The 23,508-nt window shown below is 45.0% G+C and overlaps 1 protein-coding gene across 7 annotated transcripts in view; it reads right to left on the bottom strand.

Moving 5' to 3' along the window:
- Window positions 1-2,415: 2,415 nt before the first annotated feature.
- Window positions 2,416-23,508, bottom strand: part of LOC117964709 (histone-lysine N-methyltransferase EHMT1-like) — a 32,910-nt gene continuing 11,817 nt past the window's right edge. For 4 of the 7 annotated variants that reach the window (XM_059005285.1, XM_059005288.1, XM_059005282.1 and 1 more), the window contains exons 2-27: window positions 17,721-17,808; window positions 15,678-16,261; window positions 14,807-14,978; window positions 14,225-14,367; window positions 13,644-13,841; window positions 13,440-13,526; window positions 13,232-13,349; window positions 12,721-12,828; window positions 11,712-11,857; window positions 10,805-10,948; window positions 10,360-10,595; window positions 9,583-9,873; window positions 9,100-9,182; window positions 8,652-8,758; window positions 8,133-8,255; window positions 7,834-7,935; window positions 7,372-7,476; window positions 7,130-7,284; window positions 6,666-6,830; window positions 6,037-6,181; window positions 5,599-5,676; window positions 5,396-5,511; window positions 4,829-4,915; window positions 4,486-4,564; window positions 3,938-4,113; window positions 2,416-3,713 (exon numbers count right to left, since the gene is read on the bottom strand). In XM_059005285.1, coding sequence (XP_058861268.1) covers window positions 3,512-3,713; window positions 3,938-4,113; window positions 4,486-4,564; window positions 4,829-4,915; window positions 5,396-5,511; window positions 5,599-5,676; window positions 6,037-6,181; window positions 6,666-6,830; window positions 7,130-7,284; window positions 7,372-7,476; window positions 7,834-7,935; window positions 8,133-8,255; window positions 8,652-8,758; window positions 9,100-9,182; window positions 9,583-9,873; window positions 10,360-10,595; window positions 10,805-10,948; window positions 11,712-11,857; window positions 12,721-12,828; window positions 13,232-13,349; window positions 13,440-13,526; window positions 13,644-13,841; window positions 14,225-14,367; window positions 14,807-14,978; window positions 15,678-16,261; window positions 17,721-17,808 — 4,038 coding nt within the window. In that variant the 3' untranslated portion in view covers window positions 2,416-3,511. Of the gene's footprint in view, window positions 3,714-3,937; window positions 4,114-4,485; window positions 4,565-4,828; window positions 4,916-5,395; window positions 5,512-5,598; window positions 5,677-6,036; window positions 6,182-6,665; window positions 6,831-7,129; window positions 7,285-7,371; window positions 7,477-7,833; window positions 7,936-8,132; window positions 8,256-8,651; window positions 8,759-9,099; window positions 9,183-9,582; window positions 9,874-10,359; window positions 10,596-10,804; window positions 10,949-11,711; window positions 11,858-12,720; window positions 12,829-13,231; window positions 13,350-13,439; window positions 13,527-13,643; window positions 13,842-14,224; window positions 14,368-14,806; window positions 14,979-15,677; window positions 16,262-17,720; window positions 17,809-19,337; window positions 19,515-20,234; window positions 20,389-21,198; window positions 21,345-23,508 lie in introns of those variants that run through there. The other 3 variants (XM_059005287.1, XM_059005286.1, XM_059005283.1) reach the window with 3 other exon arrangements.

The raw sequence follows: 23,508 nt of genomic DNA on the forward strand, positions 1-23,508 counted from the left end.
GAAGAGACGAGATCAGCATAACACATTAAACCAGGGCCAGACAGGGAAAAAAACAGGAAGGGGGCAAACACTGTGCAGTTCAAACAACTAACTGCCTGCTGACACACCGTTCAAGAGGCTTCTGATGTGCAAGCATTACTGCTTCAAAACGAGGGCGCCTGTGCACCACTAATTCAAGAGGGAATTCAAAAACAAAAAAACAAATGCTGTTAGTGTAAAAAGGGCTTGTGCATTTATTATTATTATTATTATTATTATATAAAGTTGCATTAGTTATAGATCAGATCTCTTCATGGCAGTTCCGAGACTTACAATGCAATTCAAAAGCTTAGCACCAGGTGGGGCTATACGTCAAGTATAACTCCAATTAAAACAACATGTAAAAAATAAAGACCTTAAAAGATGATTTTTTTTTTTTTTTACAAAGAGCCATCCTCACTGTGGACGTTTTGCCAATACTGTAGTATGAAATATTACTATTTATTTGAAGATATGCGTTTGTATTGTCAGGCTGCAACGGCTACCTCACTGTTAGGACAACATTGTATGCAGTTTGTGTCATGCACAACTTGCATGGTCAGACAAAACAATAAAATACAAATTGCTCCCCAATTACTGGCTGTGAAATGAAATTCCTATCTCCTATAAAACAGCCAGTGCTGTTTCTCAAAGCCAGTAATTCAGTTTCTCTTATGGGAATGATACAGCTCCACCAGCTTCGGAAGCCTCTGTACTCAGATCTCCACAGGCACACAGCAGATTCATTTTCTGGTTTAATATACAATCCATTACCTGCCTCATCTCGGTCATTAGTAAAACGCACCATTTTAAATTAGTTTTTTTTTTTTTCTTCTCATAGATACGAATGTGCTTGTACGTCAGGTATGGACACAACAGCACGGTGACAGACAGGTTTACCCGTGCAGTCCATCCTGCTTTATTCAGGGCAGGGATGGAAATAAGACTCCTGTTGCACAGCGGTCTGATCCATTCCTGGTTTTACTAGGAGTTTAATAAGACACACCAGAGCTTGTTACCGATCCACACTGTGGCTAAATCAAGCTTGTAATAAAACCTGGAATGGGTGAAATGGATCTGCAAAAAGGAGTTTAAATTATCATCCCTGCGGTTTGCGATTTACACCAGCTTAATCCGACCTTGGAAAGCATGTTTCATCAACAACACAGAAGCCGCCTTTTTATTAGTAGTAAATTTATTGAAAAAAAAGGTATAACCAATAAAAGTTGGGGAACACATTTTTGCTCTCAGTTGTGCAGAAATCTGTAACAGAAAAAGGAAACTTTTAAAACAGCTTTTTGTATCTCAAAAAGCTGAGAGAGTCTGCACAGGAGACTGTACTGTACTAACCACAAACTTAAACATGTATGGAGAGCAGGAGGAGTTTTGCCATCGAGTATAAGACGGCAGCTTTTGTACAGACTAAACTACAATATGAAAATTGAAATAAAAAAAAAAAACAGGGCTGGGGGGGGGAGGAGAGAGTTATAACGAGTATTGATTCACTTGGTAAATAATTAAAAAAAAAACACACACACAACACACATCGCGATCAGCACCATTATCTTTGTCCCCAGCGCTTCCTCATTACAAGGTAAATGTAATAAAAAGTAGCAACGTTTGTCTCGCTCTCAGATGTCCTGCATCAGCTTGTTGGGGATACAGACAGGCTGATGTCTCGCAGGGAGGATAACAAAATAAAAACAGAAACTCCTGCTGAGAACTGCAGGCTGGAACATGGGTAGAAAAAAACAAAAAGTTTATAGATTTGCAATCAAAAACTGAACGCTTTGGTAGACCTTTCTGGACCTTCAATTGTCACTTGTCCCCAAAGTGCATGGCTAGTTGTTATATATAAAAAAAAAAAAAAATTTAAAAAGAAAGTCGTCCTGAAGTTGCATAGCAGAAGACTGGGTGAAACTCCCCTCCCAACCAAGCTCGTTAGCTGCTGGCCACTTTGCGTGCAGACAAATGCATCTTGTAAGTAATGAACGGTTTCCCTTCACCTGGTGTCTGTAATAAACATTGGGAAAGGGGAGAGGGGGATCAATAACCCCCATCCCCCCCCCCCCCCCCCCCCCGCACTCGGACAAGCAGTTCCGGAATTCCCAACGTATTTGGCAAGGGTTCGGCAGTGGAGGAGTTCTATACACACACACACGTTGTTTAGTGCTCAGGCCTAACAAGTCGGAAGAGAAAAGAAGAAATGAATGCAAACCCTTTTCAGACTGCCACTGGGAGGCACTGGTGGCAGGGAAGCCCAAGCTTGTGCACGGCTCACCTCTCCACATTAAAGCAGACAGGTGACAGCAATGTGTAGGGAATGACAAAAACAAACACGCACACACTTACACTAAAATTAAAAGGAAAAAAAAAACAAAAAAAAACACACACAACTTTAATGTGCCAACTCCAGTCCTTTATCAGAAGCGTATATATGAATCGAAAAATGGAAAGTTGACAAATACAACATAGTAATAATAATAATAATAATAATAAAAATAAAAACAAGAAATCCTCCCGATTCTGGCGCTTATTGTGTAGGAAAGAATGACAGGTTAATGAAAAGGACCAGAAAGACCAGAGAGGCCAATTCTAAGTGAACATCCGCCTCATGCATTCCTGTGAAGCATGTCCCCATAAACACTTCTTATAGAAGACGCTCTGCTGTAGGTACACACTACATGTATGTAGCTATACAAAGAAGAACACCCAGTTGAAATCACATGACAGTTGCAGAAATCCCAAAACAAAAGAAAGTCGCTTCTGCATACCCAGCGGTGCCCTTGGTAGCTGCATTCATTGGACAACACTTGAAATCGTCTCTGGGACAAGACCAAGTAAAACTCTAGAGATGCTTCTTAGGAAAAAAATACTATTTAAGAAGGAGGAGGAGTCAGTGAGGCAGCAAACCTCTGCGGTTGATTGTGGGCTGTCCTCAGAACTACGCTTGCATTGACCAGAACTATCCAGAGCCCTACCCTTGTGTGAGCTCAGGCCAGACTATAAAGAAAAAAAAAACAACCTGCCAACGATTCAAACTGCTGTAGATCCCTGTCACTGTGTATGCCAGGGCGAGGGGACTGAAGTGGCCAGACACTACAAGGGTTGATCCCAAGGGTCCTGGGGATGGAGCCATGTTCCCATAGGAGCATAGTCTGCCGGCTGGCTCTGGGGACGTGTCTCAGGAAGGTCTGGGCGGGGTGGTGGTGGTGAAGGAGGAGGAGCTGGCGTCAGGGACTCCGTTCTCCTGGCTGGCTCTGGGGACGCGTCTCAGGAAGGTCTGGGCGGGGGGGTGGTGGTGGAGGAGGAAGAGGAGGAGGAGGAGGAGGAGGAGGAGAAGCTGGTGTCAGGGACTCCGTTCTCCTGGCTGGCTCTGGGGACACGTCTCAGGAAGGTCTGGGCAGGGGGGTGGTGGTGGAGGAGGAGGAGGAGGAGGAGGAGGAGCTGGTGTCAGGGACTCCGTTCTCCTGGCTGGCTCTGGGGACGCATCTCAGGAAGGTCTGGGCGGGGTGGTGGTGGAGGAGGAGGAGGAGGAGCTGGTGTCAGGGACTCCGTTCTCCTGGCTGGTGGCTGGAGAGGAGTCGGCTCGCTGCTGTGCGATGGCTTCAGCCGAGTGTCTGCATTTGGACGAGCCGCACAGGCAACTGAAATACTTGCTTTTGATTTCCCAGAACCGATCTCCATAGTCAAACCTGAAAAAGAGAAAAATATCCATCTATCCATCTATCCATCCATCTATCTATCTATCCATCTATCCATCTATCTTATATCATTTGTTTTTTTTGTACAGACAGTCTGATGTATCTCAATGAGCTAGCAATGTGTGTATAATAATGTATATATAAAACACACGGGGGGTGCAATGCTGTTATTATTCAGTTAGTACAACCACTTTAACACACAGAGGCCCCTTTACCCCAGCTCCTCTCCAGCGTTGATGTGCCTGCTGCTGAAGAAGGCGATCCTGGGAAATCGCAGGTCCTGGTGGGATGTGAAGACTCTCACAGGGAAGATGTTGGGCTCGCACGTGTGGTTTATAAACCGACTGATGTTGCCGTAGAAACTGGCATCGATGCAGTACACGCGTCCAACCTGGGAGGCGGAAAGGCACCAGAGAGAACGCTTATTTTTTAAAGCAAAATTTGATTAACGCTGATAGAACAGTGCAAGTCAGCGAGTGACACATCAGCTAAAACAACCACGGGCCGCCAAGAAGAACCCGACACGTGGAATACATGAAGCCTGTGTTCTTGTGCGAGTCGTGTGCATCCAAGAGAGAGTCTTGGGAAAACAGGCCAGACACTTGAAGAATGGCGAGCACAGGCATACATTGTTTAAAAGATGTGTCAGGACACAAGCCTAGATTAATTGTCAACACAGTGGAAACAAGGCAGCTGGGGTTCGGAACCGTGCCCCACATCTGTAGAATAAACCAAATGTCTCCTCAAAAAGCAGGAACGGTACCTTGTTATCCAGGTCGAAAAGGTAGGAATCGTCTTCCCGCACGTCAGCCTCTGAATCCGATATGATTTCTCCAACATACCTGGAAAAACAAGGAAGATACGTCAGAATGACTGAAGCTCAATGAATCGCAAACCTGACCAAAATACAAGACAATGAGCCTATACCAGAGTCTCACTACCTGCACATTCAAAGCATTGATTCTGCTTACAAAGCTTGGGACACACCAGGCTCACAGACAAATGCTCTAAAAATGCTCTAAACCTATTAAACCAGACGGCACAGCAGTTCGAACCAAACGACATGCTCTGAACGATGGCAGTGAAGTAAAAGAAAGAGCACTCACTCGCACACAAAGGTACCGTCCGGAATGTCCTGCAAGGCCCGCACACCCCAGCCACTCTTTTTCGTTCGGAAAAGCTGCAGCCGGATGCTGAAAAAGAGAAAGAAAGAAAATCAGCAAAAAAAACAGGACGCAGGTCTGTGTTGATATGATAAAACAGAACATCTTGCATATGAGCGAGCTCTGAAGAAAGGGAGCAGCTTGCATTGCAGAGAGTGAGTTTGCTGTAGTCCCAGGTCCCCAGTAAAATACCAAGAAAAAAAAAAACAGAGCACCACATTTTGAATTGGATTAAAATCCAGCCAAACTCTGAGCTCTACCCACAGTGGAGTCTTCCAGGGCAGTAGCTCCTGCTGTGCCCACTTTGCACTGTCCTAAAGGCCTTGGTGGCACTGCAGCAAAATTAACGACCAAGTCCCACATTCCCAGCCAAAGATTACATTTTTAAAACACACACAAATAATAATAATAATAATAATAATAATAATAATAATAATAATAATAATAATAATAATAATAATAATAATGGTTTTTAAACCCGTGGAGCAGTGAGAAATGGCAGCTGGTTACCGGAGGCCGTTCTGCACCACTCTGTTCTTGCAGTTCCTCCAGCAGGAGCAGGCATGGTTACACTCAAATATCAGCGGCGGTTCGTTCTTGCAGAACTCAGGCAGCAAGCGACCCTCCTAGGAGCGATGGGAGAGACCGTGAGCGGTGCACTGTTATTGCAGGAGGTCTGGCCTGGTTCCTGGATTTAAATAACACTGACTCACCTTGTCATACCAACAGCGCAAGCTCATCTGACCGCACATGCAGCTGGCAGAAGAGCAATCTTCTTTACACACGCAGTACTGAAAGGGCAAGAGAGAAAAGGGTACATTGGACAGGTTACTGCAACATTCAGAACAGCACCAAGGTAGAACGAGTAGTGAAATGTGCTTTGGGAACAGTCCTCAATCTGCAGTAAAATCATGTAAAAACAGCAAGTAATTATAGACTAAGTGATTTGTGTTTTTCTTGAAGTCCATTTTAAATGAATGAAATAAAGTTTAAGGAGTTTTTAAAGAAAGAAAGAAAAAGAAAGAAAGAAAGCAGCCTACCACAGTCAAGAACAGATGAATTAATAATAAAACTATTTCATTTTTTTCTCTCTCTCGCAAACCCTGGAGATGTATTTTTCAAACAGTAGGCTGGCGAGGAGACGTCCTTGCCTGCAGATGCGTGATGTTGCGGTCGATGTTCATGGGGGACGTCACGCAGTTGTCTGGAACGTATTTGTAGTTGTTGGGACAGGGCTCGCTGTCCACTCCGTTCACACAGGGGATGGGGACCCGTTCGTACCCCCGGGCGATGTCTCTGTGAAGCCCCAGAAGAGACAGACTGAGTACTGTGCTGCGCTGCGCACGCACGCACCCCAAACCTCAACACTGCAGCCTCTGCTGCAATAGCATCTTGTATATGAACGTCTTTCAAAACAGGTTCAAAAGCAACTTTCAGTCATGAATTCGAATCACAAATCAGGTCATATTTTCAAAGAGTGTCCTCCATTCTTTTTTATTTTTTTGAAAATTTGAAAATGATTTTATTTATTTAATTACAAAAAAAAAAACAAAAAAAAAAAACAAAAAAAAACGTATGAACTCATTGGGAGCGCTGGAGAGGATTTGAAATGTAGAACTTAAATTTTTGCAAAACTAGAACCAATACTACTATATAGAGTTGTTCCTATCCATATAAATATAGTAGACAGAAACGAATCAGAGAGCTCCTGGCTTCAGCTTAAATCATTGTACTGTATAACTGCATGCTGTGTCTGTGTAGATCAAGTAATCAAACCTGCCTGTTTACAACTCTCTCCTGGCTGCTTCTGTTAGCGGCTGCGTCCTTCAGCTTCCTATTGGCCTGCAGAGCAGTCCACACCTGGGAGCCGAGGCTGCAGCACTCCACGGGCGTCTCCCCTTCCTTGTTCTGCAAGTTAACATCAGCGCCGTTGGACAGGAACAGCCTGCAAGAACGCACAGCAGGTAACCCATTACTGCTCCACATGGGTACCCACATTCTTGGGTGGCACGGCTTTGTTCACCAGTCATGAGGACCATTTTTGGAGCATGGTCAACCGTTATCGTAGGCATTGTATTTCTCTGTGCAAAGTGGCGAATAGAGACCGGGCCATATTTTCAAGGTGCTTCCTCTGTTTAATTAACGAGTTGAATTCAAGACGAGAGAAATTGCTTTGAAAGCATGGCCCCGCTCGTCTCCAGTGCCTGTGAAGGTCAGGGCCTGCCGTTCACCCAGTGTACTCACACCACACAGTCGTGCCGGTTCTCTCTGGCTGCAATGTGCAGCGGAGAATCTCCGTGGATATTCACTGCGAGAAGATCACACTTCGCATTTAGCAAGATCTCCGCTATGTCAACGCAGCCCGAAAAAGCTGCCCAGTGCAAGCAAATATTCTCCTCCTGTTTGAAAAAGAAAAAAAAGAGTAGAATACAGAACACACAAATCCAGTTGAGCCAGACTCCCAGTAAAATCGCAGACATGCTTACCTTGTCTCTAATGTTGATGTCAGCTCCTCCAGACAGAAGCAGCCTCACCTGATCCACATGCTTGTATTCCGTAGCCCAGATCATAGGCGTCCATCCTCCGTCATCCTGAAACCAAGCACAAATCACAGAGTGTGCAGAGTCGTTCTCTTTAGATATAGGGGCTGTGGCATGACAAGAAACAGTGGCGTGCCAGCTTCTCCAGCTATGCTAGCTGATTGCATGTTCATAATGATGTGCCTCAGGGATGGAACATCACACACACAACTTAAAAGGCAAACTACACGACTGGGCACTGCATTTATGTATTCAAAACTGTAAAATAGTGAAACCTTTAAATTAAACTAAAAAAGCAGTAGCACCTGAGAAAATGAATCTATACAACAAAGCTAAAAGGATGCACGTAACAGCATGGAGATGCATTCTCGCGAGAGACGGACAGACACACAGACAGTGTTCCATTACCTGACAGTTAATATCTATCAGCCCCGTGGACAGCAGGTGCTGAACGATTTCGTAATGCCCTTTTTTGGCAGCCAGATGGAAACATGTTGAACCTTCCACATCCTGAAATCAAAAAAGCAATTCACACATTTACATTGAGAGAGAGAGAGAGAGAGAGAGAGAGAGGAGAGAGAGAGGAGAGAGAGAGAGAGAGAGAGAGAGAGAGAGAGAGAGAGAGAGAGAGATGAGAGATGAGAGATGAGAGATGAGACTGTAGGTCCTCGGGCTAGGTCCACTGTAAAAGGGCCCCAGGCAGATACCTTGTGGTTTACTATGGCTCCAGCCTTGAGCAGGTATTTCACAGTGTCCAGGTGGTCATTCTCTGCAGCATCCATCAGCGGCGTCCGCTGGTCCTCGTCACACATGTCCAGATTAGCACCGGCCTACAGAGAGACAGGGACACTTCAACCATGCGCCCATTGGATCAGCCCACTTACAGGCGCTCAAGTACTGCAAACAGGACGGAATTTAGAATCGGAAAATGGAATTTAGAATCAGCAACAGCCTGGTATGTGCTCAGAACTTGAATGCGACAGGGATGAATTATTTTTTCAACAACAAAAAAAAAAAATGAACAGGTGTCACTGCATCACACTGAGCTGCAACTCGAGACACTCCTTTGAAGTACTTTATAAAATCAGAACAGGACAAGAGAACAGCACAACAGCAACTGTATCTCTTCACACAGCTTCACACTACTCAGAACAGCAAATGGATGCGTTGCATTGTTGCAGACAATCCTCTCTCTCCTGCCTCATTGCAGGCAGTGTTTCACATACCTGTACGAGCATGTGGCAGACTTCCCTGTGCCCGGCCTCTGCCGCTACGTGAAGCGGGGTGCGTTTGCTCTGACTGTCCAGTTTAAAGTTAGGATCAATTCCTTCCACTGGAGCGTGAAAACAAAACACACACAAAGTTAGCTTTCCAATGCAGATGCATCCGCTCCTAACAAACTGCAAGAAGGGCAAGCAGCGATTGTTACAATATTTAAAATACAAAAAGATGCTCTAGTTAATTCAAAAGTTAAGAAAAGATAACAAGCAATACTGTTAATCAGTGTTTGAGCTGACTGGCCTTTAAATCAGCCCATGTCTCTCAATTTTGAACTTGTATCTGACCAAACCTCAGCTGATAAAGTATAACAACGTTGTGATAGGACAGCGCAGGATGCAGAGCGCAGGTCCTCTGCAGAACCCAAGCAGGGACCTTCACACAGCAAACTCATACCCAGCATCAGCAAGACTTTCTGAAGCTCTCCTTGCTTGGCTGAGATGTAGAGCTGCTTGGGGTGGAATCGGAGTTTCTTGGGCCTGTAATTAAAATAAAATTGATCAAATATGAAAAAAAAAATGTTAAAGAACTATTGAAGATGAAAGCAAAATAAAATTTAAGAAAAAAAAAAAATGTATACCCCCTAATGAAAATGACAATGAATAAACAATATGTGAAAGTATCTGTGCCTTTTATCATTCACACACAATTACCATTCGAACAAGCCTGCATACGTTCTGTATTTTTCCCCCAGGACAGCCCTGAAGAAGATGCAGCACAAGTTTTTGTTGCTTTCTTTAGTGCTGGGGTGGGACTAAGGAACAATGGCATTCATCCCAATACTGGGTCCATTGCAAACCAAACCAGACCAGACTACAGTAGGAGGCCTTGCAGCTTCTTAACGCTCATGAAGCAGTGTAAGAAAAGGAAGCCGCTCACTTCTCTGCGTCCAAGGCAATGAGGATGCTCTCCAGGGTCTCTTTGGCGACTCCCTGCTGCAGACTCGACGCCGCTGTCACAGCCCCAGCCCTGGAGCTGCTGGAGCGTCCTGGTGACTCGGAGCCCTCAGCCCCAGCCCTGGAGCTGCTGGAGCGTCCTGGTGACTCGGAGCCCTCAGCCCCAGCTCTGGAGCTGCTGGAACATCCTGGTGACTCGGAGCCCTCCGACAAACATGTTTTCCACACAGAACTCTCCACCTTGCTCTCGCTCTGTAGCTTCATGCGGTGATTGCTGGAAACAGAATAAAAAAAAAAAAAATATGCAAAAATGAGAAAGTACTTGGGTAATTACTGTACAGCGATGGCCAAACGTTTTGTAATCACCTAGAATTTTATGATTGAGAAAATAAAAAACAAAAATTAAAACCTATATGAAACGTAATTTAGGTATTTTATTTAAATATAACGTAAAGTCAAGGAAACTACAAAATGATAGTCTACTGGAAGACAGAACAGTAGTACAGTATTTCATGTTAGATTTCAAAATGTCAAGTTTTTAAATTTTTCATTATCTGGAAAATTACAAAGTGGTATGTAATTCATTATGTTAACGTAACATTACTCAGCAGGTTTCATTTGACTTTATGAAGCAAATTCTAAAGGGAGATGCACAACATTTGGCCATAGCTGTACATAACATTCAGCCTTATTCCCGGACGAGAAGGGCAATATGAATACGAAGGCTCTTTATGAAATGAATCAAAAGGGTTTCGCCTGCCTTCGTGTGGTAGTGTCTGCAGCCGGAGTCCTCGCCTCTTCCTCCACTTCCTGTCCCGGGACGAGGGGCACCACTGAGGTAGAGGTCGTGTCTGCTGTTGCTATCGTCACCTCCTTCGCCTTCAGGGTCTCCTCCCCACAGTGAGGGCAAAAACTCAACCCGTTCAGCACCGAGGCACAGGCCTTGTGGAAGCGGTGGGAGATGCGACTGTCTGGCTGGCATTCCATGAACGTACCCTACAAAAAAAAAAAAAGATATATACATACACACACTTAATATATTACAATTTGTATCTGCTTACTGCTATCCCCGTTGGCCAGGAATTTTTAAATAACATTTTTAGAAATTTTAGAAAAAACAAAACCAAACACATGACAGATACATAGATAGGAACGTACAGGTGGTACAGGTGGCACAATCATGCATGCAGTGTTGAAACACTTACAGCTGTACAGAAGAACCCACAGCCCGGGCAGCACTGGTGCTTCACCATCCTGCCCCTGTGCTCCTCACACAGCACCAGCTGCTGCACGTTATTGGACGGGCGCATCATCTCCTGTTTCATCACCCCTCTCGAGCACAGACTCAGCTGTGGAAGGAAGGAAGGAAAAACGTTCCACACTTGAAGAAAGCATATTCAGCCCTCAAACCAGGACCATGTTCTCTTGGGAGAAGGTGTCTCCATTCCAATACTTTTTATTCCTCAAAATAAAAAACCCAGATCGATTTACAGTACGGTCTGTAGCCATGCACTACCCTCCCCATCTCTGCTCTCTGTAGCCATGCACTAACCTCCCCATCGCTGCTCTCTGAAGCCATGCACTACCCTCCCCATCTCTGGTCTCTGTAGCCATGCACTACCCTCCCCATCTCTGGTCTCTGTAGCCATGCACTACCCTCCCCATCTCTGGTCTCTGTAGCCATGCACTACCCTCCCCATCTCTGGTCTCTGTAGCCATGCACTACCCTCCCCATCTCTGGTCTCTGTAGCCATGCACTACCCTCCCCATCTCTGGTCTCTGTAGCCATGCACTACCCTCCCCATCTCTGGTCTCTCTAGCCATGCACTACCCTCCCCATCGCTGGTCTCTGTAGCCATGCACTACCCTCCCCATCGCTGCTCTCTGTAGCCATGCACTACCCTCCCCATCTCTGGTCTCTCTAGCCATGCACTACCCTCCCCATCACTGCTCTCTGTAGCCATGCACTACCCTCCCCATCTCTGGTCTCTCTAGCCATGCACTACCCTCCCCATCTCTGGTCTCTGTAGCCATGCACTAACCTCCCCATCGCTGCTCTCTGTAGCCATGCATTAACCTCCCCATCGCTGCTCTCTGTAGCCATGCACTAACCTCCCCATCGCTGCTCTCTGTAGCCATGCACTTCTTGTTGGCCAGGATGAGGATCTCTCTGTTTCTAGGAGTTTCCATTCGGCAGCTGCAAAGAGGGAGTTCCTGCACGGCATCAGCCTCCATGGCTTCTGAGTCATTGGAAGCCCCTTCATTAAAAAAATCAGAGTTAACAAATACACAAATACACAAATACAGAATGATATTGCCTTACAGTTTTTGCTCCGTTTCTAGACCAAAGCAAAATACACAAAACGAGAAAGTAAATCTTATTACCCGACACAGTTTGTCATCCAAGATTCTGTATAATACACTAAGCACACACACACACACACACACACACACACACACACCAGACTCCTCCACTCTCCCTGTTATCTGGACCAGTGGTTTCAGTTGTACCAGGAAAACAGCACAAAGGGGACTATGCCAAAGTAGTTACCTCAGAGCTCCTGTCCCACCCCAACCACACATCAGGGATAGAAACAAGACTCCTATGGCACAGCAGTGTCACCCATTCCAGGTTTTACTTCAAGCTTGATTAGCCACGGTGTATAGGTAACCAGCTCAGGTGTGTCTTATTAAAAACTCATGGTAAAACCAGGAATGGATCTCTACTGCTATGCAATAGGAGTTGTATTCCTACCTCTGTGCTTGATATTGTATCACAGTTTGCCTATCCATTATTTTCTTCCCCTAATGGAAACCAGCAGCTTTTAAGTCGGTCTCTCCCAGCAGATGGCAGCAATCTGCAGAAATGCCTCGGTAGAACATCTGCAAACATTATGGTATTTATAAAAATAAAAAAAACGTGCAATACCTTTGACCACCACCAGGACACAGACAAGTCCTGGTCTGTCTGATCGGTGGCTTCAGAATTTGCTGCTCCATGAAGAATGTTCTTGCTGACCTCCATAAATGCACGTATTTTTTTTTTTTTTTTTTTTTTTTAATCTTAACCACTCTTTAGTAACAAATCAGGATTAAGCGAGGTCTTTTTTTTTCCCCTTACCTTTGTGCTGTGAAGACAAAAGCTGCTCTTGAACTTCCAGATCCAAAGAGTCAAGGGGCACCTCCGTGTATTCTCTACTGCAGTCAGGCTGAACCTCAGTTTCAGCCCCTATGCATTCAAAAAAGATTAAGAAAAGTTACCAGGTCACACAGACAGCTTGCATCATGCAAAACCAACATGCACCATCGTGAAAGGAGAAGAGACACCGATCCCACTCCCCCAGCATCTCAGTGGAGGAGAAAGTCTTGTGGCCTTGTACACATCCCATCACAAACAGATAGGTACCTTCTTATCCTGTGGGTGGTGCCGTTCACGCTACAGCCCTAGCCAGTGCAGCTGTTCCCAGGACTTTGATTAAACAGCAGTGATGCTGCTCTCATGTCACGAGAGTCCTATAGCCCAGGTTCAAAGCTTGACCTTGTGTAGACCAGGCTGGACACCGAATGGGAATTCCCGTTTTTGAAAACGGCACAAAGATGGTTGCTTTCTCTTTGTGCGCCACCTGACTTACCAGAGGAGCCGTTGGTTTTCACTTTAATCTTGCGTTTTCTTTTCCTGGACGGCTTCAGCCAGGGATTATCGTTCTTCCCTTTCTTTTTTAACCTCTTCTTTATGCTGGACTCGGAGCTCTGGGGATGAAATAAAAGGGGTTAGAAACAAAACATTTCAGAAGGAATTTAAAATGGAACACAATAAATGTTTATTCGTTTTAGTTTTACCAAATCCGACTCATTCCCCTCTTCCTCGCCACCGTCTTCTTCATCGGCAGATTCCTCGGAGGCATGTTCCACCTCTCCCTCTTCCACCTACAAAAAAAAAAATCGACAGCAAGCATGACTGACACACTAGAGGGCTACAAACTTCCCTCCTGCATTAGCCAGATAATGCCACCCAGTTACAACCAGGTCTGACAGTGCTCTCACCCTGGGTGTGTCGTCCATGCTGTTCCTCCTGCTCCCCTCCTGGGGGTCATGGTTCTCCTCACTGACAGGGACCGTCTGCTCGGGCCGATCGCCTCCCTGCTCTCCTTCCTCGTCCTCATCATCATCCAAGTCCTCCTCAGAGTCCTCCTCCTCCGACTCGTTTTCCACGCTCTCCCCGTTCACATGTGTGCTCTCTTGCTGCAAGGGGACATGCACGTGAATAAGCCCGAGTCGTTGTGCAAAGGGTCAGGGGTGGAAATAAGACTCTCGATGCGTAGAAGTTTGATCCATTCATGGTTTTGCTATGAGTTTAATAAGACACACCTGAGCTTGTTACCTATACACTGTGGCTAATCAGGGAGTCGTATTTCCATCCCTGTTGGGTCATTATGTCTAATCTACAGTATGGGTGAAATTAAAAACTTTCTGCCTTTCAGGATAAACTGGGACAACGCTGACAATGGGGATCACACCCAATCCAATAAAGGTTCTGAATCACCATAGCCTGCAGAGTATGAACAAAAGCTCACCCAACCAGCTTTCAGCTCTGTGACAGGGCACACTTTGTGAAGAGGTCTCACCTGAGCTGCTGCAGTTGGGGAATGTGCCGTGGTGTTTTTAAACATCTCCAGCACTGTGCGCTGCCTCATGGCTTTGGCTTTCTTCTTGGGAACGAGGCTGTACGTCCCCATCTTCCTCCTCTTCCTGCGGGACACCGCTGCAGCTGGACAGGGAGCAGGGACAGAACCGCTTCAGTTACCAAACCCATTTCGGGTTCCAATAAAAACGTCCACCCCAATTCACAGGCATGCTTTGTTTTACATATATATTGGTGAATCTTGAATGTAACTATGGATCCAATTCATATCCCTCCCTCCACTAAAATCATTGGAGTCTCTGGAATGCCCATTTCAGACATGGCCTCACTGATGCAACCCATTCACCGGTCAAGAGGACAGAAGATCGCCATGCGACCTTTGTTCTCACAGAAGCTGGACCTCAGCCTGGGAAGATGGAGCTGACCAGTAGTGCTCACTGAAGCATGAGGAGGCCAGCTCTCCCCAGCAGGCTTTCCTTCCTAACCCGGTGCTCCAAAGGGCAGTGCTTGCACGAGGGTGCCCTGGGGAGCTCTAGCGCCTGGTTTATAGAAGGGCTGCAGTTACCTGGCTGGGGCTTGCTGGCAGTAGCCTCGTTCTGGTTCTGAGGTAGCTGGTGTTGCTGGGGGGGTGGCGGTGGTGGATGTGCTTTGCCAGACTCCACCCCGTTGCGGCTTTCTTCTTTCAAGTCCGTTTGTTCTTTTGGATCATTCGGTTCTTTTGGTTCCCTGTTTAGAAGCTTGAGGAGAGAAGTTTTGATGGGAAATTTTGTAAGATCAAATGAACCCCCCCCCCCCCCCCCCCCAAAAGAAATGCCGACCGTTTCACACTCTTGGTTGACCATAGCCACCATTGAAAAACGTACAGAAAGGATGCGCACATTTTACATTCCGAACGCGATACAATAAAGATTCTCAAAAAGATGCTCTGAAGATCATACCAAGCCGCGCAGACAAAGAGCACGTTTTACTTGCAAACACCAAGGAGCAGAAGTTAAATTATTAATTAAAAACCTACTGAGTGCACAGTTTCAAAAAGGAGGGATATTAATCCATTTGACTTGTACAGGGACATACAGGAGAAACCCTTTTCTAAGTGACGCTCGGCGTGTTATTTCAATACTGCGCTCTTTAATTAGAGGGTAGTAACACTTTTAAACAGGACCTTTGTAAACCCAATCCAGGTCCAGGCTGGACAATGCAAGTCAGGTTCCTGTCTTAGTCTCATCCGATAGCTTAGCCTGATCAGGGACAGTAACCAGCTACAGAGTTATCCAAAATACAACCGTTTAAAATGAAGAGCAAGACTGGCATCCATACAGAACACAGCATAATCGCAGCAACAACATGAAAGACATTCAATAGGAGAAGGGGGTTGACTCAGAAGGTTCTCATCCAAGCATTTTTGCAAACAGAAAAAAAAAAGAAAGCAAGCTAACCTTCAGAGTGGTCTGGTTGACTAGAGGCCTGGCCATGGTCTTCCGAGCCCTGTGTATTTTTGCTGGGGGGTTGGCTTCCTGTGCGGCGTGTTTCGTTATCCCCTCTGCCTTGTCCTTTTCTTCTCGGAGCAAGGCCGGCCCCTGTCCACGAGCTCCATCAGTCTTAACAGCGTTCAAGCTCCTCCCGGGAAGGGTTTTGGCAGCGTGGCCGATGAGAGAAGCCCCCACGGTCGTACCACTAGTCCTGTGTGGGGCCGGTTCCTGCGTGGGCTGCCTGTTTAAGACGTAGCCGTTGCTACCGGTAACCGAGGCTTGCGTCGGATCGCCAGCCTTCAGATGGTTCTGCTTGCCAGCCGGCTCGTCGCTTTTCTCCGAAAGGCCGTTTTCGTTTAAACGGGTCAGTTTGTTATTGGAGTCCTGCGGCGGTGGCAGCCTGGCGCGACTGTCCTGAGAGATTTTGGGTAGACTCTGATGGCTCTTGGCCGTGACGGGTTCGGCTTTCTCGCAGGAGCCGTTCAGCTCTCCGTCGGCAGGCATCTTAGAGGGGTCTACTGCCGGTTTCCCCAAAGTCGTTTCATCACATCCTGCAAAAAAGGAAAGAAAAACCTGTTGGTTACTGCTACAGAAAAAGAGGTTTGCTGCTTTCATTCCCGGAGGAAAAACATTTTGGGGTGTTCAAAAAACATAAGGACATGGACGAAGATGCGAGATGATGCGATTCAGCCTTGAGTGCCCCTGGTAAGTACGGATACTGTAGATAAATGCTGAAGGAGTCTGGCTGGAGGCAAGGGCAGTGAAACTGGGAAATCCTGGGTTAATCTAGCAATAAAACATCTTTCATGGAAAAAAAAAAAAGAGTGCTGTCTGTATTGATCTACAGGGCACGTGTGTGCAACACAACAGACTCATTCACCATAATGAAAAACAGTTATTTAAACCCCCTTCACACCAGGCGTAAACAGAACAAATAACAGCTACACTAATTGTGTAAAATTGAACACCACAAGATCCACAATACACGTCAGACCATTTAAGCTACTGACAAATCGTGTCCAGTTATTTCTAAGGATATGTTGTTTGCCGTCCTCTTGTTAGCATTGAACAGCTTACCTCAACATTAACCATTCAGTTCTGTAGGAACTGGGCTCAGGCTGAATGCCACCCCGACCATCAAAGCTGTGTTGAAGCAAAAAATGTTCTTTATTACATTAATAAACCAAAGTTCCACCCGGAGGCAGCAGCAGCAGCAGCAGCAGAGACAGTCACGGAGTTAGTAAAAGCCGTTGCTGTCAGTAGCACTGAACCTCATGCATGATTCATTGCTGTATCATGGCTTGCAACAAAGGAGTGTTGCTGTAGGAAGTAGGCAAGGGGCACAATTGGTCTGCTTTCTGTGTTGCAGTAGGTGGAGGGAGAATGGAGGTTTTTGCGAGATTAAAATTCCTCCACTGTAGCTATATCACGTAATAGAGACTTCAGATTAAATTATTAGGTTATTTTGTTTCAGTTTAAAAAATAAATCTTCTGGAAATCCAAGGTAATGCTTTGCAGCATTTGAGGACACTGAGTCCAGTATCAAATACTGCAGCACAGGCATTCTCTTCCAGCACAGGTAAAACAAAAAGATTCCTTCAAATGTGGGCAGGTCTGCGATGGAATCAGTCCAGGATACCAGGGTTAAACACGCCGGCTCTTCTCCGAAACGGTACCGTGAGCTCTTCCTTGAAGTCTCGTTTCGAAGGACGACAGCCAGAGTGAACACCCGTCCCTCCCCCCCGTCCCCGTCCCCGTCCCCGTCCCCCACCCCCGTCCCCGTCCTCAATGAACCACCAGCCTCCCTGGAATCAGAAGGAATTATTTCTCGTTTCCCATGCCCATGCTGGCCAGCCCCACCTGGGCTTCAAGATCAGAAATCCAGTGGGCAGGCAGCATCTTGCTTGAAGTCGTTCTGTCTAGTGGTCTGGTTTGTGTTCCCAGTCTGGTATATCTTTACACAGTTATGCCCCACCAACAAACATGACACATGAAGCCCTGCACTCTTACCCCAGTCTCTGATGGTGGGAGGTTCTTTTGCTGCCTCAGTCTTCATTCGGACGTCTGGCACCACACCACCCTTGGCCACACCTGCAGGCTAACGAACAAACCACAAAGAAAATGTAATTTGCATGACGCAAGTTTTTTGACCGCGCAACTAACTGATCTGTCATCTCATGTTCTTCACCACTGCAGCAGTATGAAACAGGTTTTGCATGAAGTGAGTATTGTGTTTTTTTTTTTTAAATTTTTTTAAATTTCTGTAAACAAACTTCATTTAGGACAACTGAGACGTGCTGCCCCTGTATCACCATCAAATTAAAACTAAAAAAGACAGGGCTGGGGTCAGTTCCTTCTCCTTTTTAAAATCCATTCCCGTTCACTTGTAAATCAATTTCAACACCTCATTCATCAAAAAAGCACAAAACCGGCAGCGTTCTATTCAAACAAGCTTCTCACAGTGGCAACAAATGACTTACATTGAAGTCCCTGTTTGTTAGTCAATTAAAACTGGCTTCAAATGAAAGCAGATGAACAAAATCGTAACAATTATTAAATGGCTCTAAAATATCAAATCCAATTCCTTCAAAGGAATTGGGAATCTGTTTTAAAAAGGAAAAACAGGAAGTGACCCTGACCCATATATACATACATACACACAGCACAGATCATTAAACCCATTGTAATTAATGATAATGACTAATTCTTTCCAGTTATGTTGAATACAACCTATTTCTGTTTTGCAGTGTTTGCAGTAATAAAGTGGTACCTACTCCCCTTCCTACAGCACATTCATTTGAAGTGAATTACTTTGTACTTGATCACCCTGCCCTTTAATAGGAGATAAAATGCTGATAAAATACTTTGAATAGAATGAACCCCAGTGGGACGATATCTAGATCGGAAAGGAGATATCTTAATTACAAACCCAACTGAAATGCTAATGGTTTTATGAAACAGTAAGACACACTGTCGGGTTTGTTCCTCCACTTCCCACTCCTACCAGGTCTGTCTCTCTTCAAAATGTCCTCCATTGTTTGAACAGAGTGAAACAAAAAAAGAGAAAGCTGCAGTTTACTGCAACTAAACACTGGTCTTTAAGATTAGCTCTAACCCTGAGCCTCTTGCATGTAATCCTCAAGGTTTAGCACAGAGAGTGTAGTACAGAACGCTCAAAATGACTGGCAGATTTGAATAATTTTGAGAAGGTGGCTGAAAACAAGCAACTTATAAACAAAAGAAAAAAACCACCAGAAGACAGGTCAAGGTTGCGCCCCGACTAGAGAAACGTATGCCTCAGGTTTTCAACTCAAGAGCCCTTGATCAGAGCAGCAATCCTCTAATCGAATAGTTACATTCCTGCAATGCATTCTGGAACGCTGAGCCACTGTTCTCTTGATCAGAGGAGCATTCCTCTAATTGAATAGCTACATTCCTGCAATGCATTCTGGAACACAGAGCCACTGTTCTCTTGATCAGAGGAGCATTCCTCTAATCGAATAGCTACATTCCTGCAATGCATTCTGGAACACAGAGCCACTGTTCTCTTGATCAGAGGAGCATTCCTCTAATCGAATAGCTACATTCCTGCAATGCATTCTGGATTCATTAAACAGTTAGCTGCACCTCTCTGGAAGTCCTTCGCTGTTGCTGTGGTGCAAGGAATCTCAGCATGTGGCTTGCTGGTTTGGTGTTTGCACCAATAGAAAGTGGTGTCTGGTTCTTCAAATCTCAAGTGCACAGGTTTTGAAGTCGCTTTGTTTTCAAATGTTTAGTTGTTATTTATTGACCGCCTTGAAGAACTCATTGTGATTCACCGCGTCTCTTTTGCTCAGTGTCCTGGAGAGGCAAGCAGCACAACTGTCTCAACGCAGCCACTGCAGTAATAGTACAGTTTGAAAAGTGTACAGTAGCTTAGTAAGGAGAAGAAAATATATCTATATAAAAAAAAAAGACGACTATTGTCAACTTCCATCAAAGAGAATGGTTAGTTCAGTTTCCAACTTTCAAAAGTGCAAGGCTTCTTCGGAAAACAAAATGAGAGATGAATTCGACTTCAAAAGCTTATTCCCTCTTCACTGTTTCTAAACGTGCTTTGGTTCAACACAAAACTCTGTGGACTAGCCGTTACCCTCCTTGTATGCAGTGTCAGAATATCCAAAGCACTTTATTAGAAATATAGAAACCATTTTCATTGTTCTTCCACAGGTTCCATGGACATTGCAGCAGCATGCAGTCCTTTTATTAGGTGAAACCTGGAATAAAAAACTAAATCTTTCAGGTAAAACTGAACTAGTCACACCACACAAGACTCCAAGGCTTTTCTGTAATCAGTGTGCATTCTACACCCAAACACAGTTTCTGGTGCCAGTAATGTATTAGCTAGTTAGAGTCCCTTCCAGACACCTAAACCATTATTTCCTGCATTAACCTGGTTGCAGTCCACTTGCAAACTGTGGCATCTAGGAGAAGTGAGTCAATGAAAGACTTCTCAGTGAAAAAATAAATCATGCTGCCACTTACCAGCCTGTCAGGCTCTTCAAGCAAACGAGATTCGCCCTTTTCCTAGGCCTTTGTAGACCGAGAATACAGTACAGAAGGTTCCTTTGAAAACCATTGAAAAAACATGGAGACAAGAAAAATAACATAAGCCAAAGTGCAAACAGCGACTATACCAAGCGTGCTCTACGTTATGCAAAACACACCCGGGGCAAAAAGTATGACATGCACTACCGAGTTAAAGCATTGCAAACCTCCGTTAAATGAAAAAAACATGACGATGACCACCTAGAACAAAAGCATAAGAACTGAATTATACTGAAGCGAAAAGGAGCTGCTGGAGAGCAGAGTATCTTAAAGCCAGTTCTTTCAATCTAAAGAGAGTCACTTCTAGGACTTGCTCTAACACCACTAACAATGGTTCAACGTATCCCTAGTTCAAACTTCCTTCGTCAAATTAAAAAGGACCTTTTAAAAACTATCCAGCAAGTCGAACTAAACAAGTTGCTCGTAGCTCTGCATTACAAAAGATGAAATCTCGGGTCTCTTTCTGACAGCTCCCCAAAACTGTTGGTCCACAAAATAGGATTTCTTCTCTAGCAGACTCTTGTTTTGTTAGTGGTGTCTGATTCTTGGATTCTCTTTTCATCTTATGGAGACAATAGCCGCCTTTGGAGACACATGTGAAGTTGATCTTAGTAGAGCAGAAGAGGAAACAGGCTTACTACCCCTTCCTTCAAAAGTCAACTTCAAAAAAGGAACAAAAACAACTCCACAGCCACTCGTTTTTTTCTAATAATAATATTCCTACTGATCAATAACAGCTTCCAGTAACCCCCACCAGGGTTAACGTTTCAAGCCTGCACATGTCCCTAATGGTACAGACACTTTACAACTGCACCCCTGCTAACTCCCTCCAAAAACTACAGCCACACTTCACTGCTGCAGGCTGGGATCCATCTCCCCTGCTCCAGAGGGCAATACCTACACAATTGATGCCCCCCCAGAATCAAAGACACCCTGGTTCACACTCCACCATGCCACAGCCTGCTTGCCTCCTGATTGGCAGCCCAAGCTTACACCCTCTTAGCAAAGAAAATGTCTGCTGCAAACGGCTCCTCCAACAAAAGCCGTCTAGCCAGGCATGAAGCCGCTTCAGAATAAAAGCCCCTTGCTGACTCCACCTCCTTCAGCTGCTGCCTGCTTCCTGCCGTGCACTGCAGCCAGCTCCACTTCAACCCCACCAGTGGAGGCAGCTGGCCTGCCCGGCAGCTCTACCTTCTTGCATGGCTTCCCCACAGTCCTCAGCAGCAGCAGCAGCAGCACCGCACTGACCACACTTGCAGTTCACGGTGCCGTGCAGGAGGTTGTTTTTGCGGTGCAATGTGTTCCCTCATGGTTTCAAGTCATGAGGGAAGCTGGGGTGTTTAAAAAGGCACTGTGCTGTACAGTACCTGGCCCTTCACTCTGGTACCCTTAAAAAGAAGTCTGCAAAATGCAGTCCTTTATAAAAATAAAAGGAGAGAGAAGCTGGGTACTGTACAGTAGCTCAGTAGCTCAGCCCCCTTCTACAGCAGCTGCAAGTCCACCGTACTTTGCTGTGGCTCTAGACATACAGCAAGAGCTATGGTTTGGGCACAGTGAGCGAGTAAGTTACTGTGCTACTGCCTGGAGGGTTTCAATCCTGATAGAAATATTACTGGTCGGTCTGTAAAACACTTTCAACGCAGCAGTCTGCACAGCTAAAGATTATTTTTCCACCCCCTTCTCTATGCCAGCTCTCTTGTTTCATCCCAGTCTCCTATCGGCTCGTCTCTGCTTACTCTTTCCATCGGAAGCACCACTCTCCAGGTTATGCAAGGGTGCTTCTGATTTTCCATCATACGAGATTTTATTTTTAATGATCCTGGATGGTTATATAATAAACTTTCACAAGGCTGATGCCGCTGTAGTTTATAGAACTGGGTCAAAACGAACGAGAAAATGAAGCCGTCCGATTCGTCTCCCTTCTTTTTGTTTTTAAAAAGGAACGAGTTGTTTGAAATGTTTGAAAATCTAGATGTGATCTAGATGTCTTCAAAATGAGTGACATTCTCTTTTGGGGCATTTACAGCACTCAGCAGTGTTCTTTCATCCATCGAAGTCTAAATTATTAGTGCTAACATTCTGGAACCAATGACATCACAAAATAAAACACTCTAAAGCTTCTGTGGCTTTTAAACAAATGACCAACAGAACAGGAATGTCAGTACAGTACAGTGCACAGTTTACACCTACAGCAGTGTGACACTTCAGAACACAATATCCACCGGACTCAAATTACCAACCTGCACAAGACACTGTACTGCACTACAGATCTGGACAAACCCACGGGCCAAACTAGAATTCCTGACGCTACTGTAGAACAAGCATGTGCTACAGTATGGTAGCCACAGCAAGTGACTTCAATGACCTTCTGTGGGATAGGGGTCATTCTGTCCTTGGGTCTTAGCCAAATCTGTCAGCATGATCTCACACTCCACCAGTCTGACCTGCAGGATTTCCTGTGCATTGCACATTTATTTATAAAAAATAAAATAAAATAAAATAAATGGTTTTGGGTCTTGCACCAATTAGCTTTCAGAATTAAAAAGCTGCAAGCTCCAGCAAATATGTTTTGTGTGTTTTTGAATGTCCTGAAAGCAACATGGATTTCTTTGAGGTTTCTAAAAGGACACACAGCTTCATGGCTATGGTACAGGAACTTCTAAAGGATATCTACGTACAGACATTATATTTAAAGATTTTAGAGCTACCTACAGTACGTCTGCTGCTGGTGGACGTTCTTTTTAAACGATACACAGTACATGGCAGAATCAGTTACTGGAACACTAGCACACAGACATTCTTCCACATGCGGTTCAACACCTGCTTGTCTGATTTGTTTCCATAGCCCTAAACTGCTGGGGTCTGATCCTTCTAGCTTGGGATTAAGAAGAGTTCTAAAGAGGAGGGGAACAATACAATACTGTTGACCGATTCCAAACAAAGAGGAAAACCATTTACTGTACAACAGCCCATAGTGTCGATTCTGAAACTGTTTCGATATGAACACATCAGCCCCGGTAGCTTTCACAGTAAAGCAACTTCTGACTTCCTGTGCTGCATATAAGAGGGGAGAGAAAAAAAAAAATAAATAAATAAATTAACAAACCACACAACTGGAACGGTTTGATAAAAATCAGGATTCAAATAACGACTTACAGATTAAAGCGAAAGTTCCTCCTTTCCCCAAACACACAGAGTCCTACACGAACAC

The sequence above is a fragment of the Acipenser ruthenus genome, chromosome 31, assembly GCF_902713425.1.
Source record: "Acipenser ruthenus chromosome 31, fAciRut3.2 maternal haplotype, whole genome shotgun sequence".
In the NCBI taxonomy this organism is placed as follows: Eukaryota; Metazoa; Chordata; class Actinopteri; order Acipenseriformes; family Acipenseridae; genus Acipenser; species Acipenser ruthenus.